The sequence below is a fragment of the Nannospalax galili genome, unplaced genomic scaffold (assembly GCF_000622305.1).
Source record: "Nannospalax galili isolate Female #2095 unplaced genomic scaffold, S.galili_v1.0 scaffold408, whole genome shotgun sequence".
Taxonomy (NCBI): Eukaryota; Metazoa; Chordata; class Mammalia; order Rodentia; family Spalacidae; genus Nannospalax; species Nannospalax galili.
The window spans coordinates 1,283,834-1,303,256 of NW_008358662.1; the positions used below are offsets into that span (position 1 = coordinate 1,283,834).

A 19,423-nucleotide genomic window follows, 5' to 3' on the forward strand; every position below is an offset into this window, starting at 1 on the left:
CAGCTGTCCTGGAACTCACTATGTAGACCAGGCTGGCCTTGAACTCAGAGAGATCTTCCTGCCTCTGCCTCCCAGTGCTGGGACTAAAGGCATGTGCCACCAGGCCTGGCCAAATTTTAAATTTTAAAAAATTAATTTGTTCATTTTTCTGTGTATGAGGGTCTTGCCTACATGTATGTAAATGCACCAATTTGTGCAATATGCGTGGAAGCCAGAAGAGGCATCTGATCCCCTGGAACTGGAGTGAGTTAGCCACCATATGGATGCTGGGAACTGAACCTGGGTACTCTCTAAGAGCAGTGAGTGTTCTTAACTGCTGAGCCATCTTTCTAGCCCCAGGATTTCATTTTGAATTAAAAAAAAAAAAATCCTCTGGTCTCTGGTACAGTTGACAAACATAATTTTTCTTAAACTTGTAAGTTGAGTGTTAGTAATACTTTTTTTTTTTTTTTTTTTTTTTTTTTAAAGTGGCAGCTGGCACTCCAGAGATTTAGGCAGGAGGTTTGTGAGTTCAAAGCCAGCCCTGGGCTACATAGTGAATTCCAGGCTAGTAGCTAGCCAGCAAACAGAAAAATGATAGCTATGATTTTCTTTCTGAGTTGATAAATGCACTTCATCAAGAATATGGAGAATTGTGGGTCTAGAAAGATGGCTTAGCAGTGAAGAGCACTGGTTATTCTTGTAGAAGACCCAGGTTGAAATCCCAGCACCCATATGGTGGCTAACAACTGTCTGTAACCCCAGTTTCAGGGGATCTTACATCCTCTTCTGTCCTCTGCAGGCATTGCATGACACGGGTGCACTTACACACATGCAGGTATAACACTCATACACATACAATAAAAATTTAAAAAAAAAAAGAAATGGAAGTTGGGTGTGGTGGTGTATGCCTTTAATCCCAGCACCCAGGAGGCAGAGGGTGTGTCTCTGTGAGGTCAAGGCCAGCCTGGGATGGTCTACATAGCATGTTCCTGGTCAGCTGGGGCTACAAAGAGACCCTGTATCAAAAGACAAAACAAAAAAATTGGTTTCATGTTTGAAACAAAATGAGTAATTGATTTTTAAGTGTAACTTGCCTTCTACGAATTCAGTATCAAAGCTAAATTATTTTAATTATGTAGATTAATGAAAAGGGAAATATGGCTATGTTTTTTGGGATGTGCACTTGAGTAAATTTTGAACAGATAAATTTATACTAAACCATATAAGTAATTAGGTGGGTTTTTTTTGTTTCCTTCCAAGGTATCCTTTGTGTGGCTGATCAATGTCATGGCTTACGAGAACTGGCCCTGAACTACCATTTACTAAGTGATGAGTTGTTACTTGCTCTATCCTCTGAAAAACATGTTCGATTAGAACATTTGCGCATTGATGTAGTCAGTGAGAATCCTGGACAGACACACTTCCATACTATTCAGAAGAGCAGCTGGGATGCTTTCATCAAACACTCACCCAAAGTGAACTTAGTGATGTATTTTTTTTTATATGAAGAGGAATTTGACCCATTCTTTCGTTATGAAATACCTGCCACTCATCTTTACTTTGGGAGATCAGTAAGCAAAGATGTGCTTGGTCGTGTGGGAATGACTTGCCCTAGACTTGTTGAACTAGTAGTATGTGCTAATGGATTACGGCCCCTTGATGAAGAGTTAATTCGAATTGCAGAACGTTGCAAAAATTTGTCAGCCATTGGACTGGGGGAATGTGAAGTCTCATGTAGTGCCTTTGTTGAGTTTGTGAAGATGTGTGGTGGCCGCCTATCTCAGTTATCCATTATGGAAGAGGTATTAATTCCTGATCAAAAATATAATTTGGAGCAGATTCATTGGGAAGTATCCAAGCATCTTGGTAGGGTATGGTTTCCAGACATGATGCCCACTTGGTAAGGATTGCATGATGTAGGACATGATGAATAAATAGCACCTTAATCTCAAGCAAATGTATTATAATGAAATCTATTTACTGTAGTTGTGATGTAATTCTATTTTGTGGCACGAAAATTTGGTATTTTCAGTGAGTCTATAGATTGATTGTTGGAAGACCTACGAACCAGTCTGAAAACTCCCATTTCTCTTTCAGCCTAATAGCAATCAAATCTTTAAAAAAAAAAAGAAAAATGTGGTTTCATATTTTAAAGTAATTATAAAGATTAAACAGTTCATAGTCTGAAGGAAACAAGCTATATATTCTAATAAGTATGAAGTGATAGGTTTTCTGAAATGTTATGTTCTCTATGCATTTTTAAAAAATGTAACCTTGATATTTTAGGGTCTTTAGTTCTAAATACACCTGTTATAAGGTGTTTAATATAGCTCAGGAAAGTGAGCGTTTAGTGAGAAACGTATGATTTATCATATCTAATGATGAGAAAAAGATTGGTTGAATGTTTTCAAATGTTATGAAGCTATTTTTAAAAATAAAGAGATGTATAAATATTGGAGCATGTAGAACACAGATAAATATCACACAGAGGTTAATATAGAAGGATAGCACACAGAGCCAAGATCAAATTTAAAGAAAATAAATGGAATTGAAAGGTAGTATTTAACTTTGTATACTCTTTCAGATTTTCTGTGTAATCTGCCAAACCATATAAGTTCTTTTCTGTGATATTTTACTAATATATGTGGCGCTTGAGGCATTGGTATGTAAAGTAAGGAATGCTTTACTAGTTCTTGGTTTTGTTGATCTTTGTTTAGTTTTTAACTATTACACAATAATTTAAATGAAAATCTTACCTACTTAAAAAAGCCAAATTGAGATAATTAAAAGTAGAACTTTATAAATTGTTCATGAACTATTTCCATGAAAGATTACTTTCCAAAGATTAATTCTAGTGATGGCTCATTTTTTCAGTTTGGAATCACATAGCTACATGAGTACAGTTTTAAAAGTCAAAAGGAGCATCAGAGTACAGTTCTAAAACATTAAATTTAATATATGTAAGTTCATAATCGTATTTTTGAGTAAATATTGCTCAGTGGAACTGGAACATTTTAATAGAAAAAGATCTGCAGGTTTGTGATTATTAATTTGGCCCAAACTGGTATTCTATATTATTTAAGTTTGTAGCATTTTATATTACTTTCATATGAATATGGTAAACCCATGACTTTGTAGAGCTTGTAAAAAATACTCAGTTGTGGGCTACATTTAGTTATTTTAGACATGAGCTTTGATTCTGGGCACTAGTGCTAGTAGATATTACTTTCCTAAAAGAAATTAGAAGTGGTTTGCCCAGTGGAATACAAAAATGCCCAGAGTGTGACCTTCACTCTTCACTAGTGTGACCTTTAGAAAGCACCTTGATAGTCTTGAAAGCCAGCAGTCCTCAAAATTTGATGACCTTCCTCAGAATAAAGTAAAATGTGGCATTCTGCATAATTTATGCTTTCAAAAGTGGCAGTATTCTGCCATTCTGGCACATGCCATGAGAAGGAAAAGGCTGATCCAGACTTCAAAATTAAAAGCAATTATTAGAATATTTTCACTTACTAAGTAGCAAGAAGCTTTGTACAAGAAATACTTGTGCTAGTTAATGAGGTCTTTTTTTTCTTTTTTTTAAACAACTTTGGAAAATGGATTTGACATATATAGTTGGTTCTACTAACCAAAGCCGTATTTGAAAACTTACCTTTTGTACAAATTTAAAGTATATAATGCTTGAATACTTATAAGTCACTTTATAAGCAAAATGCATAGCACTTAATTTGTTTATACTGTAAAGTATATGTTAAATGGTTTTATCAATTTGAGAATAAAGATAGTTACTAATGCTGTTGTAATTTTATAACTTAAAAGTTACTTAAACATATACGTATTTGACTCAGTTGTGGCCTATATTTAGTTATAGTTGACACTTAACGAAGTTGCGGTTTTAATTTCAGATCTGTATTTGATAGATTTTTAAGCACTGTGGTAGACTTTTGAAAATATAAAGTTAGGCATATGGAATCTATTCTTAAGCTCTAATGCATGTGAAATTTACCATGAAATGTAAATTTATCTTAAAATTTTACACAACAGTTGTTAAAAATAATAGGTTCTCTCTGCATTCAGAATGAGAATTTATCATTACAGTCTACTTAAAATAGGATTCTTGGGGCTGGAGAGATAACTCAGCAGTTAAGAGCACATAACTGCTCTTGAGAAGACTTGAGTTTGGTCCCAGGCTCCCAGTACCCACATTGGCCAGCTCACAGCCACCTGTAATCACAACTGTAGGGGGTCCAAGGCCTCTGGCCTCTGTGGACACTTGGACTTAGTGCACATACTACCACATAGAAATACACATAACCATAATTTAAAAAATAAGTCTCTTTTCTCAATTTTGAGTTTTTGTGTATTTCATCCAAAAGATCTTAATCAAATTTAGACTCCCTCCTCCCTGTCCCCCATAGTACCCCCACCAGATTTCAGATATTCTGTCCTATATGTTAAGTCCTACCTAGTGAAGCATTTGTAACCAGATATCCTTTGGTGCAAATTCATCCACTGGAGTCTAGTCAGCCTATCTAGAGTCACTCCCTTAAAGATCTACTCTCCCTCACCCCACAGTAATCATTTGCCAGTAGTTCCTTGGTTAGGGCTGGGGCCTGCTGCCCATTTCCCTCCTTCTGTGCTGGGGTTTTGTCTGATTGAGTTGGCATGGGTCTTGTAGATAAGAAATCTTTTTTTAAAAATAGAACTCTTAAAGAGATTAAAAGTCTTAAAGATTCCTTTAACTCAGCCAGCCATTTTAGAAAGAAATGTCTATATAAACCAGAATAGTTTCTAAACCATGGAAATTATTTTAATCTTCTGTCTTAAGTAGGTTTCAAAAAACAACTTCAATTTACTGTGGTAAGCTGGACTATATATATATTTTTTAAAGGCATTATAATGGGCCTGGAGAGATGGCTCAGCGGTTAAGAACATTGAATGTTCTTGCAGAAGACCTGGGTTCGAATCCCAGTACCCACATGGCAGCTAACAACTGTTCGTAACTCCAGTTCCAGGGGATCCAACAGCCTCTTCTGTCCTCCACAGGCATTGCACGACATGGGTGCACTTATCTACATGCAGGCAATACATGCATACGCATAGAAAAATAAATAAATAAAAAGGCATTATTGAAGAGTAAGTTATTGCAGTCCGTGGGAAACATCTTTATATTTGAGGTCAGTTTTAATGTTAACAAAGTAAGGAATATATCATGTTTATTAACACCAAACCACTTTTTTTATAAAAAAGTCATTTTCTCAGAGAACCGAAAGCTTATTCTTAAAATGAATAATCAGTCCCCCCAAAATGTTAATAGCCTAAATTATTTTAAGTAGGAAAGAAAGTCTAGGAAGGCAATTCGAAGAGCATGAAGCTTCTTGGACAGTAAAGGGTAAGAAAAAGTTGTGACTGTGTTTAAAAAATAAGCTGGGTGTGGTGGTGCAGACTTTATCCAAGGTATTTAGGAGCCTGAGGCAGGAGTATTGAAAGTTCAAGGTTTGCCTGGACTGCAAAGCTAGTGAAAGGCAGCATGGGCAAACTGGTGAGACCTTATTTCAGAAAGTAAAATGGGGGTAGGGGTTAATTGTTCAGTGGTAGAGCATTAGCATGTGTGAGGGCCTCGGTTCAGTTCTCAGTACCACCAAATACATTTTTGTAACCTTAAAGAAAAAATTGTGTTCTTTGACAACTTCATATATGTATTTTGGTAATTTTCACTCCCCATCACCCTCTCTCCCACTCTTGCTGACCTTCCCAACAAGTCTCTCCTTTCGTGTCTCTTTTTTTTTCTTTTCTCTACAACTCTGTGGTCCACATTAATTAAATTTTTATGCATTTCCAGGTTAGTTCCAGCTCAGTTGTTCTAAGTCCTGTGTCTGAAGTGTACACTGTCTTCAGCAATAGGGTCTTCCAAGTTCTGGGAGGCAATAAAGGGCTGTGGCAGTAGGCTGTGTTATTTTGGGAGTCTCTTGGACTACCCTGACCAACAACTCAAAGAGGTTTTCCTTGCCTAGCACTGAATTTTTCTTTTTTTATAGCCTTCGGGTATACACATCTACTCATACATATATCTTGTATGTGTATTTTTGGTAGCTTTTGAACTCACACATTTCCCTCTGGTTTTTCACACTGCCTAAGCATTATCTCTCCCCCTCCCCCCCATATAACCCTTTCTCTCCCTCCCCAGCTAAAATAGCTGTTTTCCCCCATTTCTCTCGATAATACCTATTGCCCCCACCCCCTCTTGAGCTTCTTCCATTTTATCCGCATTGTTCCTTGACTAACTCTCCCTCTTCCTTTCCTAGGTAAATACACCCATTTTCCCCATTGCCCCCTTGGTAACACCTGTCTCAAACTATTCCCCCACCTCTCTCCCTCCCCCACTTTTTCTCTCAGGTTCCTCCCCCCCCCTTTTACCCCTACGGTTCCTTTCTATTTTCCTGGCTTCTACAGTTACATCAGGATATATACTCAAAAGGATTTGGAGCTAAGAGCCATGAATGAGTGTGTGTGCACACACACACACACACCACCCCCCATCTTATTTTTTGAGTCTGTGTTGCTTTTTTTTTTTTTTATCCTGGTGACCCACTGAGTTTGAAGTTATTAGCGTGAGGAATTTTCTGCAGCTATACCACTGAAGAAAATGACTCCTCTCCCCCAGCAAACATTAAGGCTGGGGACTCGCATGACATTTCCATTCATAATGGAATGATGCAGCCCTATTTGGTGCTGGTAAACACAGCTGCTGTGGGTTCATGAGTGCAAAGGCCTTGTTATGTCCAGAGCCAGCATTTTGTAGTGCCTCTCCCCATCCTCTGGCTCTTAGTATTCTTTCCCTCTCCTCTTCCATGTCTTAGAGGGAGTAATACAGATGTTGTTTAGGGCTGAGCACTCAACAGTCACATATTCTCAGCACCCTGACCCAGTTATGAGAGACTGGGCAAATTTTTCCCCCTGATCTTTCTAAGGAGATACTGCTTGAGGATACTCAACTCACATTTTGGAGATTCTCTCAAGAGATGACACTGCATTTACTTATTTAATACTGAGCCAGATTAATGGGTAAGGATATATTTATTCTAAAGACCTAATATTAAAACTTTAACAAGAATGGTTTCTCTTAAGGGAAATTTTATACATTTACACTTCAATAGTGAAAAAGAAACACAGAGTAACTCAAGTGGTAACAAAATTTAACTGGCAGGTCCTATTTTTAATAAGTAGACACTAAAACTGGCTGGGCAGTTTTGGGGTAGGGGAAACTAAAGTTTTTTTTCTTTTTTTAAATAATTCATTTTTATTTGTATGAATGTATTGTCTGTGTGTATGTAAGTGCACCCATGTCATGCAACACCCATGGAGATCAGAAGAGGACATCAGATCCCCTGGAACTAGAATTACAACTGTTAGCCACCATGTTGGTGCTGGGAATCAAACCCAGGTCCTCTGCTTTTACCTCTGACCCATCTCTCCAGCCCCTATAAACAGTTTTTTTCTAAAAGCCAGAAACATCCTTGGTCCTGTGGACAGTTCTACCCTTGCCACAGCCAGAGGTGCCAGAAGTGTTTGAGCCAAAATGTCTTTGATTCTGCCTTGGCCAGAAAGCCAGTGCCAGAAGAGAGGTTTCTCCTTACCTCTCTTCTCCCAGATGAGCATGCCTACCTGGAATTGATACATGAGGGTGTGACCAAGAGGACATGTGGTTAGGCCAGCTGGACTGAGCAGCTCATCCCCCTTGTCATTCCTCACCTAGGTTTCTGCAATAAGTCCTTTAAAAAGCCCCTGCACTAGTAGTTCCATGCTATCCCATCGCCCAGGACCCACTGTACGGTGTGCTTTTTTAAAGCTCCCACCTTTCTGTCTATAAAATTCCTTTCTAAAGGTATCCTTTTGTCCATGAATTTCATTCTTTGAATTTGCATATGAGAACCCAGAGCTCATTGACACTGGAAGTTTTGTGTGATGTGATAATGAGCATCAGGCATCCTGAGTTAAAAGCCCACCTAGGGAGAAAGCATACTTCAAACTCAAAGACACCCCCTTTTCCTGTATCATTTTGATTTCCCAACTCCTACTTGAATGTTCTACTTCAAAGTAGTACTTAATCTTACAAGTAGACTTCCCAGTTTGATAAATTCTTGGGAATGTGAATTCTATATGCCCTCTGTTAACCACCACCTGGGTGACTATACAGTACTTCCACAGAATTTAATACTCTAAATAATGAAATACTAGAATGCTTTTTAACATAACTTTTAGAAGCTTGTTTTAAAAGTAAGATTTGGGGCTGGAGAGATGGCTTAGCAGTTAAGAGCACACTGGCTGTTCTTGCAGAGGACAGAGGTTCTATGTTTCCAGCACCCACATGGCAACTAACAACTGTCCATAATGCCAGTTCCAGGGGCTCTGGCTGGCGCCCTCTTCTGGCCTCTGTGGACATTGCACTTATGGGTGCACTTACCTACCCTGCAGGCAGAATACTCAGACACATTTAAAAAAAAAACTTTTTCCAGAGTAACTTAAAAGAATTTGGAAGAAATTAGTGTTGCCTTTGTTTAGCCACTAGATGGTAGTAAAGATCCTTTCTTGCTTTATGTTCTGAAGACAACTGGCAGATCAAAGAGGTATAGGCAGTGTCACTGTGAATGGCAAGCTCAGTGAGGGCAGTGGAAGACAGCTGCCTCCTGAAGACAACTCTACCTCTGTGTAGTGCGAACTTCTCCAGTCATCTTTGGTCACTGGGTCTTGGACTATTGTGAGGCCTACACTTTTGAAGAGTAAAAATGAATTCTTTGACACATGAAATAGGAACAAAGATGCAAAGTCCAAGTTTTTTTTCTTTCTTTTTAATTAGATTGAACAGAAACAAAATACAGACTGGTAAGTTTGGTGGACAGAGAGTAGTCTGAAGACCACAATTTAAGTACTGCTGACAAACATACAGTGCGACCAGTTTATCCAGCATAACCTGAGTCAAAGTGCAATTCTATTACTATTATCGGGTGGCCTTGGAGAGGTCACTTAACCTTGCTCTAAGCCCCATTTACTCTCTTGGGCCAGTCAATATCTGTGTAGCTTTTTATGAGAGCTCAATGCTAATGCACTAACCTCTCAGGAAGCACTTAAATGTTAGGTGAAACTGAGTAACTGACACATTATTTTTCCACCCCATCATTGTACCGGTGTGTTCATAGGGGCAAACAGAACAAAACAAAACTGGGTTCATTTGATTATAAAATGCAGACAGCTTGTTTGATGGCTCCAGTGCAAGCACAAAGACTTTAAAGCCCTTGACAAAAACCCATCCTTTCCCTGGAAAGTGTGCCTCTTCTGCTGTGCGGGCTGAATGGGTTACAGGACACAGACCTGCAGGTCATGGAGAGGGAGCCAGAAAGACAGTTCTCTCAGCCAGAGTGCAGCCGGATACTTGGTCCTGGATGTCCAAAAAGCTGCTGAAGCAGCCTGCAGTGTGTAGCAGCTCAAGGTCTAGGTGATTATAAAACCCAGGAAAGGCTGGCCTGTAACCTACATTAGGCAAAATCAAGGATGAGAGCTTGTGCTTTGATTAATCCTGGTAGTCCTGAATACATAAACATTCAGCCTGCCTATCCCATGCCAAATACACCTGACTTCAATCTTCACATTCCTGGAGGATGAATCATTTTGGAGACAAGGGTACAAATCTTAAGATATTTCATTGCTTGCATCACAAAAGACAGTTGCTAGCTTATTCTAAAATGCTGCCCAGAAATTCTCTTTAATACTGTATTTCCCACGTCTGGAAACTCAGCTCCAGCAGTAGTGTCTAGTCAGATGCTTAAGGTTATATGAATAGAAAGTAGTCAGACCTGGAGCTTGATGTTACAACCACTGTAAGGACAGTCCAGAGGACCAAAATGACCTCAACCGAAGCAGCAGCACACTTGTACCAGGAAAAATAACTCCATGAAAATGTCCTATTGGAACCAAAGAATCCAACCTGAGATCAATCATAATTTTCTGTAAGATCAAAATTGAGACTACAATGCCCTTGGCCAATATAATTAGGGTTTCAGGTTTTTTTTTGAAGAGAGTCTTCAAATGTTCATATGCAGCAAACCCAACAATGTATGTTTTGCCTTTGTGCCCCAGAGGAAAAGCAAATAGATACACAAATGTAAAAACTTCCCCGAAATAAATGGTGCTGGTAGTGGGAGAAAAGAGCAGTAGAAAGTTGTTATAAACCAGGAAATGTTTTCTGTCTGGTAGGCAAAGGGATTTCTTCATATGTTATTTTAATAAAAGGGAACTTCATAGGTAGAAACCAATACTCAAAATTATAAAACAAGTAGAAATGTCTGTGTATAATCACTGAATCAAAAATTTCCAAGAAATTCAGCAGAAATTCTTTAGTTGACAAATGTGGTTTGAAGGGGTAATAAAATTTTTTTATGGCTAAAGCAAGAGTCTTGTTTCCTTTTGGCCCAAAAATAGATGTTTCATTTCCCAAGTAAGTAGGTTCTCCACTATAAAGAAATATTCTTGTATAGTTTGTTTCTGTCTTTGTGAATTCTGTTCCAAATTCAGCCAGCTTTTCATATGTTCTCAATACAAATTTCGAACAGTCATAGGACTCAAACCATGTCTCCGCTCCTTTTCCTGGGCTGGCCTGGACGGTCCAAGTCTCATAATAAATTCCTGTTTCATTGTCCTGCTTCACCCACTTGGCCATTTTGTTAAACGTGTTTCCTAGTTAAAAAAAAAATAAAATAACTATATGACCATCAAAACCGATCATGTTTAGTTTTAAATAAAATGCTAGGACCTTACAATTAAGACCATGGTTTACAAACAGGAGTTACTTAAATTTCCAAACCTGTATCTTATAATAGGAACCCAAGCTCAGCTACTTTTTCTTCCCTTCTTCAAGGCCTTGCTGAATTATAAGTATTAGATATAATGGGATGGAGATTTTACTTCTTACTGATTCCATAATCATTTAAGCTATGGTCAAAGTGGTCAGAAGTAAGAGTATAAATACGCAGTGGCTTGCTTTCTCTACCCTACTCAACAAGTCTTCAATTCAGAAACAAAAGAGAAACCAGAAGCATGGAAGGACTGTAGAAGAGGGAGAGGTGAACTGATAGAATGAAGGGCAGTGGTTGACCTGATGCTTATGGGGAGCAGCAACTACTGCTTAAGCTGCAAGCAGCCTCTCACCCCCTCTTCTCCCTGTATTTATTGTGTATTGAGATAATGCTGACTACCCACCATGCAGATTCTTCCAGTATATCTACCAAACCTGCAATTGTTTGGGCCTTCGTTGACTACACAGACTACAGATGGCTAAGTCTTTACCCTACCTTGCATCAGAGTAGAAGAATCTTTCCAAATATTTAAAAAATGCTGCTGCTCTGCAACTCACAACCCTTGCCAAGGCATTTGTTTGCACAATAGATCTAGGCCCCCAAATCTTACTTTCTCCACCCAGCTCTGTGACCTTGAAGGACAGGTCAGTCATGGCAGTTGACTGAATCTCAGATCAGTTCTGTATCTGTAGAAGAACAAGGAATTTTATCCTCCCTCACTGAATTATGAGTTTACACAACCTTAAACTGACTTGTAAAAACTGACAAATAGAAACCCCAAATCATTTCCTCAAGTCTTGGGATTCATGCACTAATTATCACAGTAGTGCTTTGATTTCAGCTGTTTCTGCTTTTGTGGATAACCATCTACAATGTAGTGTTCCATACATGGTAGGAGGAGGCCCTCAATTCAGAAATGCAATGGTAATATTCGCTACATGAAGCAATGGGCCAGTAAGGTTAAATGTGACTGAAGGTCACATAATGAGCTACTGACAAAAGTTCTGCTCAGCTGTTACTAACCAATGTTGAGGGCATGCAAAATTCCAACTGTGTCAGCAACAGAACAGCAAATGTCTGAGATGAACATTCAAGTTGCTCAAGAGGGCTTCTAATATGATCATACACATTTGGGGAGGTGGTGTACCAAAGCTGTTAAAAGAATGGCCTATGGGGCTTTACTGGCAGGACTGGCGTCCAGCCCACTAACTGTACAGCTTTACCCAGTGTCTCAGCTTCCCAACTGCACAATAGGGGAAAATGATTTTCTCAGGAGTCTACGGTGCTGATATATATGTACGGCACTCTGAACAGAGCCAGGCCCAGAGTAAGCAAGCTATTATTATTTCTCAACATAAAAATAATTTGCTAGGGACTTGAATGATGGCTCAGCAGTTAAGAGCATTGGCTGCTCTTGTAGAGGACTCGGGTTCAATTCCCAGCACCCACATGGCAGCTAACAACTATCTGTAACTCCAGTTCTAGGGGATCCAATGCCCACTTCTGACCTCCACAAGCATTGCACGACACTGATGCACTAACACATATGCTGGCAATACAGTCACACATAAAATAAAAACACACTATTTTAAAAATTTTGCTAATTTTTTTTTTTCAGATATAGCTAATAGGTCTTTTACTCTGGCATCTCATGGAGTCCCCTTCTCCTTATTTGGGTTTCAATTTAACTGTACAAAGCATTATTTCATTCCTATTTACCACAGACAGGAGATAAGCCCTGCGTGAGGACCAGCTTGGGTCAAAGTGTAGTGGTTCCAGAAGTGCATCCTACAAATGACCTCCATGAGGCAGAGTGTGACCGAATGTGAATGTCTCTGTGAAAGGGATTTCATTCATGTGCATGCTGATTCAATCATCAAATACTGCCTTATTTTTGGAACTTACCAGATATGGTCGCTACTAGAGCTAATGTCCCATTTTCCTTCCAGTGTTTGTCATCAATTCCTTCAAAAAAGCAGGCTGCTCCTTGGTTACACCAGAAAGGAGCATCCATTTCAGGTCGAAGGTGGGGAAATGTACAGTTCCCAAGCTGGAAAAGCTCATACCATTCCATGGTGTAGTTCTTGCCAGTCAGTGTACTCCTGAATCCAATAGCATCGTGCATGATTTTCTGTGTAAAGAGGGAATACTGCTGTGAAGCCATCTGTGGAGTAACCATGGGTCCTGGTCACCTGCTGCATGCCAAGCAGAATGACAGCTCAGGGGCTTCTCTTCTGTGTCACTATCCTTGTGGTCACACTGTGCCCATCAAGCTCCAGATACCCATTACTCTAGGCTTGGCCACTGGGGCTCATCTTAGCAGGGATGTGACTATAGGAAGACACTTGAAATTTTCTTACAGCGTACAGTAAGTATGAAAAGCTCCCATGCACATCCCAGGAAGGAGCTTGCCTACCTGCCAGGGTGATTCACTGAGTTAGGAAAGGGCTTACAGTAGGTCTTGGAGATCAAAGTCACACCTGCCTGCCTTGCCCTTCTGGGCTCTTTGTTTTTTTTGGTCTTTTTGAGACAGGGTCTCCCTGTAGCCCCAGCTGCCTGGCTGCCTGGAACTCGCTCTGTAGACCAGGCTGGCCTAGAACTCACAGAGGATCTGCCTGCCTCTGCCTCCCAAGTGCTGGGATTAAAGGCGCCACCACACCTGGCTTGGGCTTCCTTTCTTATTCCCAGGAGCTGTGTAGGGTAGAGGAGTTGGATTTAGATCCATCCTAGCAAAAGGGATTAAGGCAAGTGCATTTGTTACTGATCATAGTTTTTTTGTTTGTTTTTGAGACAGGGTCTTATGTCGTCACCTAGACTGACTCTTAACTGGTAATTCTAACTCAGCCTCCCAAATGCTGGGATTACAGGTGTGTACCACCATTTGAGCTTAATGGTAACTTTGACTACCTATTTTAAATGTGCTACAAAGTACACCATGGGTTGGGGAGATGTCTGAGTGGGTAAGAGCATTGACTGTGCAAGCCTGAGGAGCTGAGTTCAAATCTCCAGCACCTACCTATAAGCGCTGGCATGTGTCTATTACCCTATTACCCCAGTGTTGAGGGGAGACAACAGGCTAACTGGCTGGCCATTTTAGCTCAAAAGTGAGCTTCAGATTCAGTGAGAGATCTTGTTTCAAGCGAATATGGTCGAAGATGATAGTTATCTCTGCATGCACGTGCACCATGCATATACACACAAACAAATGTACACACACAAAGTGCATCAATAAATGTGATCTAATAGTGGCCATTTGATTACTTAGTCAAATCAAAGTAATAACTAAACTATTGGGCAAAGTTACAAGATCAAGATGCATCCTTACCAAGTGTCCGAGGAGATCTCCATATTTAAATTCCCAAACAGGGGCTTGTAATCTTAAGACTTCAATGATGTCATTATCTTTCATAACTGGGATGGGTGAACCAGTGGGACAAAAGGTGTACTTAGCCTGACAGTAGGGATCAGGCTCTGGACGGAAGGAGAAGCGCCTAGAGGAAAGAGAGTCAACAATCAAACCAGATCCTAACAGGAATAGGTTCTTTGTCCTTTTCACACATTTTAGAATCTCTATTTTTAGTTCAGGCTCAGCAATACACACACACACACACACACACACACACACACACACACACACGTGTGTCTGTATGGGGGGTGGTATGTACATGTGTGCAGGTGCCTTTCTTTGGTTGCTCTCCTCCTTTATTTTGGGGACAGGGTCACTCAGTGAACTGGGTGGCCAATGAGCTTCAAGGATCTTCTTTCCTCTGCCTTTCCCCCCATAAGGCTAGGGTTACAGATACCACCATGCCCAATTTTTACATGAGTTTAGGGGATCCATTCTTAGGTCCTGTAACTTGTACTGTAGGCACTGAGCCATCTCCCCAGTCCTCAGCAACATTTTTTCAGGAAAACATTTAAAGCTTCCTTAGATCGTAGTGAATAGATATATATACACATATGTTTTACTTGTTTTCCTATACACACTTCCAATGATGTCTTAAATAGCAAATCATAAAGCAGATTTTATATTTAAAAATAAACATTCATTCAACTACTATTTACAGACAATCTATTGTGTAGTACTACACTGGGAAGGAGAGGAACAAAAATGCTATCCCTGTACCCCTCCTCACCAAGTTTTGGGTGGAGGCTGGGAAGATACTCAACCAATAAGACGGTACACTGTGATAAGTGTTAAACTGAGGAGACGGAGTCCAAAGGCGCAAAGGAGAGAGAAATCACTTTCACTTCATGGGGATGGGTAGAGCTGGCAGGCAAAGGCAGGTAAGATCTGGCCCTTGGTTTTAAAGCACTTGAGAAGAAGACTAGGGCAGAAAAGGAGAGAAAGGATTATTAGAAGGCAAGCAGGACATATCTGAAGGTTCTCCAGGAAGTGCAGAAAACCAGGATTCAGGCTTCAGGGCAAAAGTAGAAAGAGGCTGACGTTCTGTTGCTTTGTGAAACAAAGCTCCCAGAGTGCCCAACTAGGGGACTTTGCGCTCCCAGTGACTTTAGAGAGCTTAAGAAGCAGATCTGAAAGGGCTGAGCATGCCAGAAAAGGAATCCTTATTTTATGAATCAGAAGAGTGGGAGAGGCCAAATTCAAGGTGAAACCAAGCAGGAGACTGCAAAAATGCACACAGATAAAGATCTAAGAAGGCCACAGTGACCGGACCAGACTGGTTACACAAATCTACACACACGGGTCACCTCTTACATTGGGTGAGAAGAATAAGAATCCTAAAGTCCCAAAGGTTCTACTAGGACCCTAACACACAAGCACAAACTACTTGAATTTAGATCCTTCCCTGCTGGTTTTTACAAATATATGAGGTTTCATTATGAGCAGCAAAATCTATTTTAGATCAAAGTTAATTTTAAAAGTGTAATTTTAATGAAAACTTTATAAAGGTAAATATAGTCAAGTGGGGGCATGTACTTAATTGCTGAAACTTTTAAGGCAACAGAAATCAGACACTGCCCTTGTTCTGATATTAAATGCTTTCTGATTTACAGTATCTTGCTTTATTGGATATTTTTTATTTCTCATGAACTTTTAATTACTGTTTTCAAGAAAACCAGCTTCAATCCTAAACCTTTTCTCCCACATACATTAAGCAACACCATTTCATGCACAGAACACGTGAATATTTAAGTTTGACAACAGCTGGAAATGACTTGAGATGATCCTGCCCAACACACTGCTAAGTATTACCACCATTCCTATTTTCTGACTCAGGGTTCAGAGTCTAGTTACCACACAACAAACGAGTTGGTCAAACCAGATTTATCTTAGGGCGGTCAGAACCCCAGCACCACCTCTCAACTCGCTCTGTCATGCAAAACAGTTGTATTTTCAAAAGCTGCGGATCACCTCTGTGGCGCTGATCTGACCTCCCGGCCAGCACCACCTAGACCAAAACAAAACAACAAAAAGCGCTCCAGAACAAGCTTCCTTTCTGTGGTTAGCCGCCTTCTACAAGCTGCCAAAACCCAGCTAGGTCAGACTCCAATCACCTTCACAAAGTTAGAGCCGGCGCCCTATCTGCCTTCAGGTGAGGAAGTGGTCCAACCGGAAGGTTGGCTCCAAGTTTGTCGTGAGCTAAAACAGGAGATTCCCCAGATTAGGAATGTTGAGGACTAAGATTGGGAAATATGGGTGGGGAAGGTTGGCCTGCCTGTAAATGTTGCCAGATGTTATGCAACAACAACTAAGGATAAAGCATGAAATAATAAATGCAGTGTTTTAGAAGTATTTTAACCTGTTCTCTGAGTCAGTTACCCAAAAGTAACTAAAAGTTATTCCTTGGATTAAAGTCACTGCCCTTTCTCCAGGACTCGTGAATGCCCAGAGCCCGGTCAAGAGACCTGAGAAGGGGAAAGGACCCAGCGCCACCCGCAAAGTGCACTCCGACTCCCTTGCCAACTTTGTCTTAATTGCGGTGGCCGAGTCACAGACCTCGACCCGGCAGTCCGACCCCGCGGGCCCCGGTGCCCAAACCCCGCGGGCCCCCGCCTCGCCGCACTCACTTGTAGGGCACCGGCCAGCGACGCCCAGAAGCCGGGGACGCACCCAGCGCCACCGCCAGCTCGAGCAGCGCCAGCGCCCAGTGCCAGGCCGCGCCCCGCCGACTCCCGGCCTCCGATCCCGCGTTCGCCGCCAACGCCATCCACCGCTCCGCCGCTTCCGCCTCCTCCTGGTCCCGCGCGGTCCCGGCGGCCGATCGTGCGCGTCGCCGCGGCGGGGGAGTCGAGAGCGAGCTCCAGCACCGGCGCGTGATCTCCGGGCGCGTGATACCGCTCCGCTGTCTGGATGGCCGGTTGGGCTCCTCCCCCGCCTAGCACCCTGACTGCACACCCACAAGGAGCTTGGGGAGGCCATGAAACTGCCTCACCATCCTGGCCTGGGCCCCTTGTGTGTCACTGTTCTGTGGTGCACAGGGCATAAGGATCACTGTGGCGCTGATCTGACTTCCCTGCCATCACCACCCAGACCAAAACAAAACAACAAAAAGCACTTCTGGGCTTCTCAGCACTCAACTCAGCCTAGCCCACATGGCACAGGCTAGGTGCCAGGTCATTTTGGTGGATGGTAATCTTTTTCTTGGGGGTAGTGGGCGCAATGAGGAAGAAAAACTGGGGACATAACAGGAAATGAGTTGTCACCTGGCCTGACCAGAGCTATGGTCTGTGCAGTGGTGGGCCCTAACGATACAGTCTGTACTGACACCTCTGAGTGTTAGATGTAAGGCCCAGCCTGTGTCCACCGTTAGTGGAATCAACCTCTATGCGGAGACATGCCCTGGTCTTCTCCCCAAGGGTTAATCCAGTGGGGTAGGATAAGGACCTGGCTAGAGGCCACCCTTAGGAACTTGGGTTCACTCTAAGATAATGTGCCAGAATTCTCATAGTGCAGTCCCTATAGCCTCTGTGAGCTTCGGCTGCCTCTGAGTGGCCAGAGTGTGTCTTTTATTCCTACCCTTTGCTTTCCTTCTTCCTTTCAGACAGCTGTGAGATTTACAGCTTGCCTGCCCTGGAGCTTCGTTTTTAAACTCTAAGTTGTCCTTAATTTGAGTCTGTTCTTTGCTCAAGTTACCATTTGTGTCCAGTCCTAAATTCTTTCTTAATAGATGAAGAGCCTGAAGATGGGACCCCAAATTCCCAGGTATTATATGATGGCTCTGCTGGAACTCCCCAAGTCTGGTAATACTTCTTTCCTGACTTTCAATTCTTTAATTGGCAAAGAAAATGAACCCACCTGCACCCTTAGATGGCATCACCAACAAGCCAGATTTGGTAGCTACCCCCCAAAACCAATTAAAATAGCTGAATTAATCATGAAAAGCAGAACAGGAAAATTTATTCAACGTGGCTCTTTACAAAGCTGTAAGACTGCAGCTCTGTGAGCTCCTGTCCTAGGGGGCAGAATTCTGTGGAGGGAAAGTACATTATTATTTCTCCTATCTCTTTAGCATAGCTTCAGGTGAACCTGCCTTCCTGAGGGGTTGTCCCTTGGCCAGGTGATTGACAGGCCCAACTGGAATGTTAGGTCTCCACTCAGGCCAGAGAGTCTATTCTCTTGACCAGAAGTGGTTTTCTTTTAATGGGCCTTTACTGATGCTGTAAACAATAACCTCAGCTGCACAGTGGAACTTCCTGCCCAGCTCAGGACTTTCCAGAGCTACAAATTGTTGTTGGTCAATGTCAAGGAATCTCCCTCTTGTATCCATAGCCTCCATTCTGTTCACAGAGTTCTCAAGGGAAGAAAGGATTGCCTCAAATGGGCCCCAATAGCCTTCTGATAACTCCTATCTGCTGTGATCTGGTTCTGCCCTCTGAAGTACCTTGGATGAAGCCCTGTCCTTTTTTGACTATGTGTGTACATCCCAGGCTAATGATGCTTGTAGCTATTGTTGTCTGATCCTTCTTCACACTGGTCATTTCCTTCTAGTCCATGACTTTTAAAATATTTTCTTATTTTTATTTTATGTGTATGAGTATATTGCCTGCATGTATGTAAGTGCATTTATGTCATGCAATGCCTGTGGAGCTCAGAAGAGGGCATCGGATCCCCTGGAACTGGAGTTACAGATAGTTGTTAGCCATCATGTGGGTGCTGGGAATCGAGACCTGGTCTCTGTAAGAGCAGCCAGTGCTCTTGACCGCTGAGCCATCTCTCCAGCCTCTAGTCCGTGACTTTTCAAGCTTGAGAACAGTTAGATTTCGATCCACTTGGCTTCCCTCAGGTTCTTTCCTTGCCTAGCGTGCATAAGATTACTGGGTACATCACCATAGTTCAACAAAATTGGGTTTATCAGGCCACTGCAATGTGACATGGTTGCCAGGGGAACTGTGTGGATTCTGGGAAAGGGTAGAGATTAAATTGAAGTGAGCCATGTTTTGGCAGACTCAAAGCAAAGCAGCAATATGTAAGTGCACAGGAGCTGTGGCAGGCTCCATGTGTGAGCACACAGAAGCAGGATGAGGCCTACTGTACATAGTGGACCAGGATTCTTTTTGGTTATAAACTTGAAAGTTAAAATAGTGATGGAATTTCATGTCCAGAAACCCTTTATCAAAAGCTTTGT

The 19,423-nt window shown here is 41.6% G+C and overlaps 2 protein-coding genes across 5 annotated transcripts in view; one reads left to right on the top strand and one right to left on the bottom strand.

Moving 5' to 3' along the window:
* Fbxl3 (F-box and leucine rich repeat protein 3) overlaps positions 1–3,774 on the top strand; it is a 20,758-nt gene extending 16,984 nt beyond the window's left edge. For all 4 annotated transcript variants that reach the window (XM_008822010.3, XM_008822012.3, XM_008822011.3 and 1 more), the window contains one exon: positions 1,243–3,774. In XM_008822010.3, coding sequence (XP_008820232.1) covers positions 1,243–1,886 — 644 coding nt within the window. In that variant the 3' untranslated portion in view covers positions 1,887–3,774. The remainder of the gene's footprint in view (positions 1–1,242) is intronic.
* Positions 3,775–8,809: 5,035 nt separating this feature from the next.
* On the bottom strand, positions 8,810–18,878 carry Cln5 (CLN5 intracellular trafficking protein). Its single transcript, XM_008822016.3, has 4 exons — positions 16,866–18,878; positions 14,158–14,323; positions 12,738–12,963; positions 8,810–10,713 (listed from the first exon to the last, which is right to left on the bottom strand). Exons 1-4 carry the CDS (start codon positions 17,003–17,005, stop codon positions 10,202–10,204), a joined length of 1,044 nt encoding a protein of 347 aa, XP_008820238.1. The 5' UTR covers positions 17,006–18,878; the 3' UTR covers positions 8,810–10,201.
* Between the last annotated feature and the right edge of the window lie 545 nt (positions 18,879–19,423).

What these genes read in the sequence shown, in the direction of transcription:
- Cln5 (XM_008822016.3), bottom strand. Translation starts at nt 17,005, where the DNA reads ATGGCGTTGGCGGCGAACGCGGGATCGGAGGCCGGGAGTCGGCGGGGC. An exon ending in CGCTGGCCGGTGCCCTACAA is followed by an intron (nt 14,324 to 16,865) that starts GTGAGTGCGGCG and finishes TCTTTCCTCTAG; the next exon opens with GCGCTTCTCCTTCCGTCCAG. An exon ending in TCTAGTAGCGACCATATCTG is followed by an intron (nt 10,714 to 12,737) that starts GTAAGTTCCAAA and finishes TTTTTTAACTAG; the next exon opens with GAAACACGTTTAACAAAATG.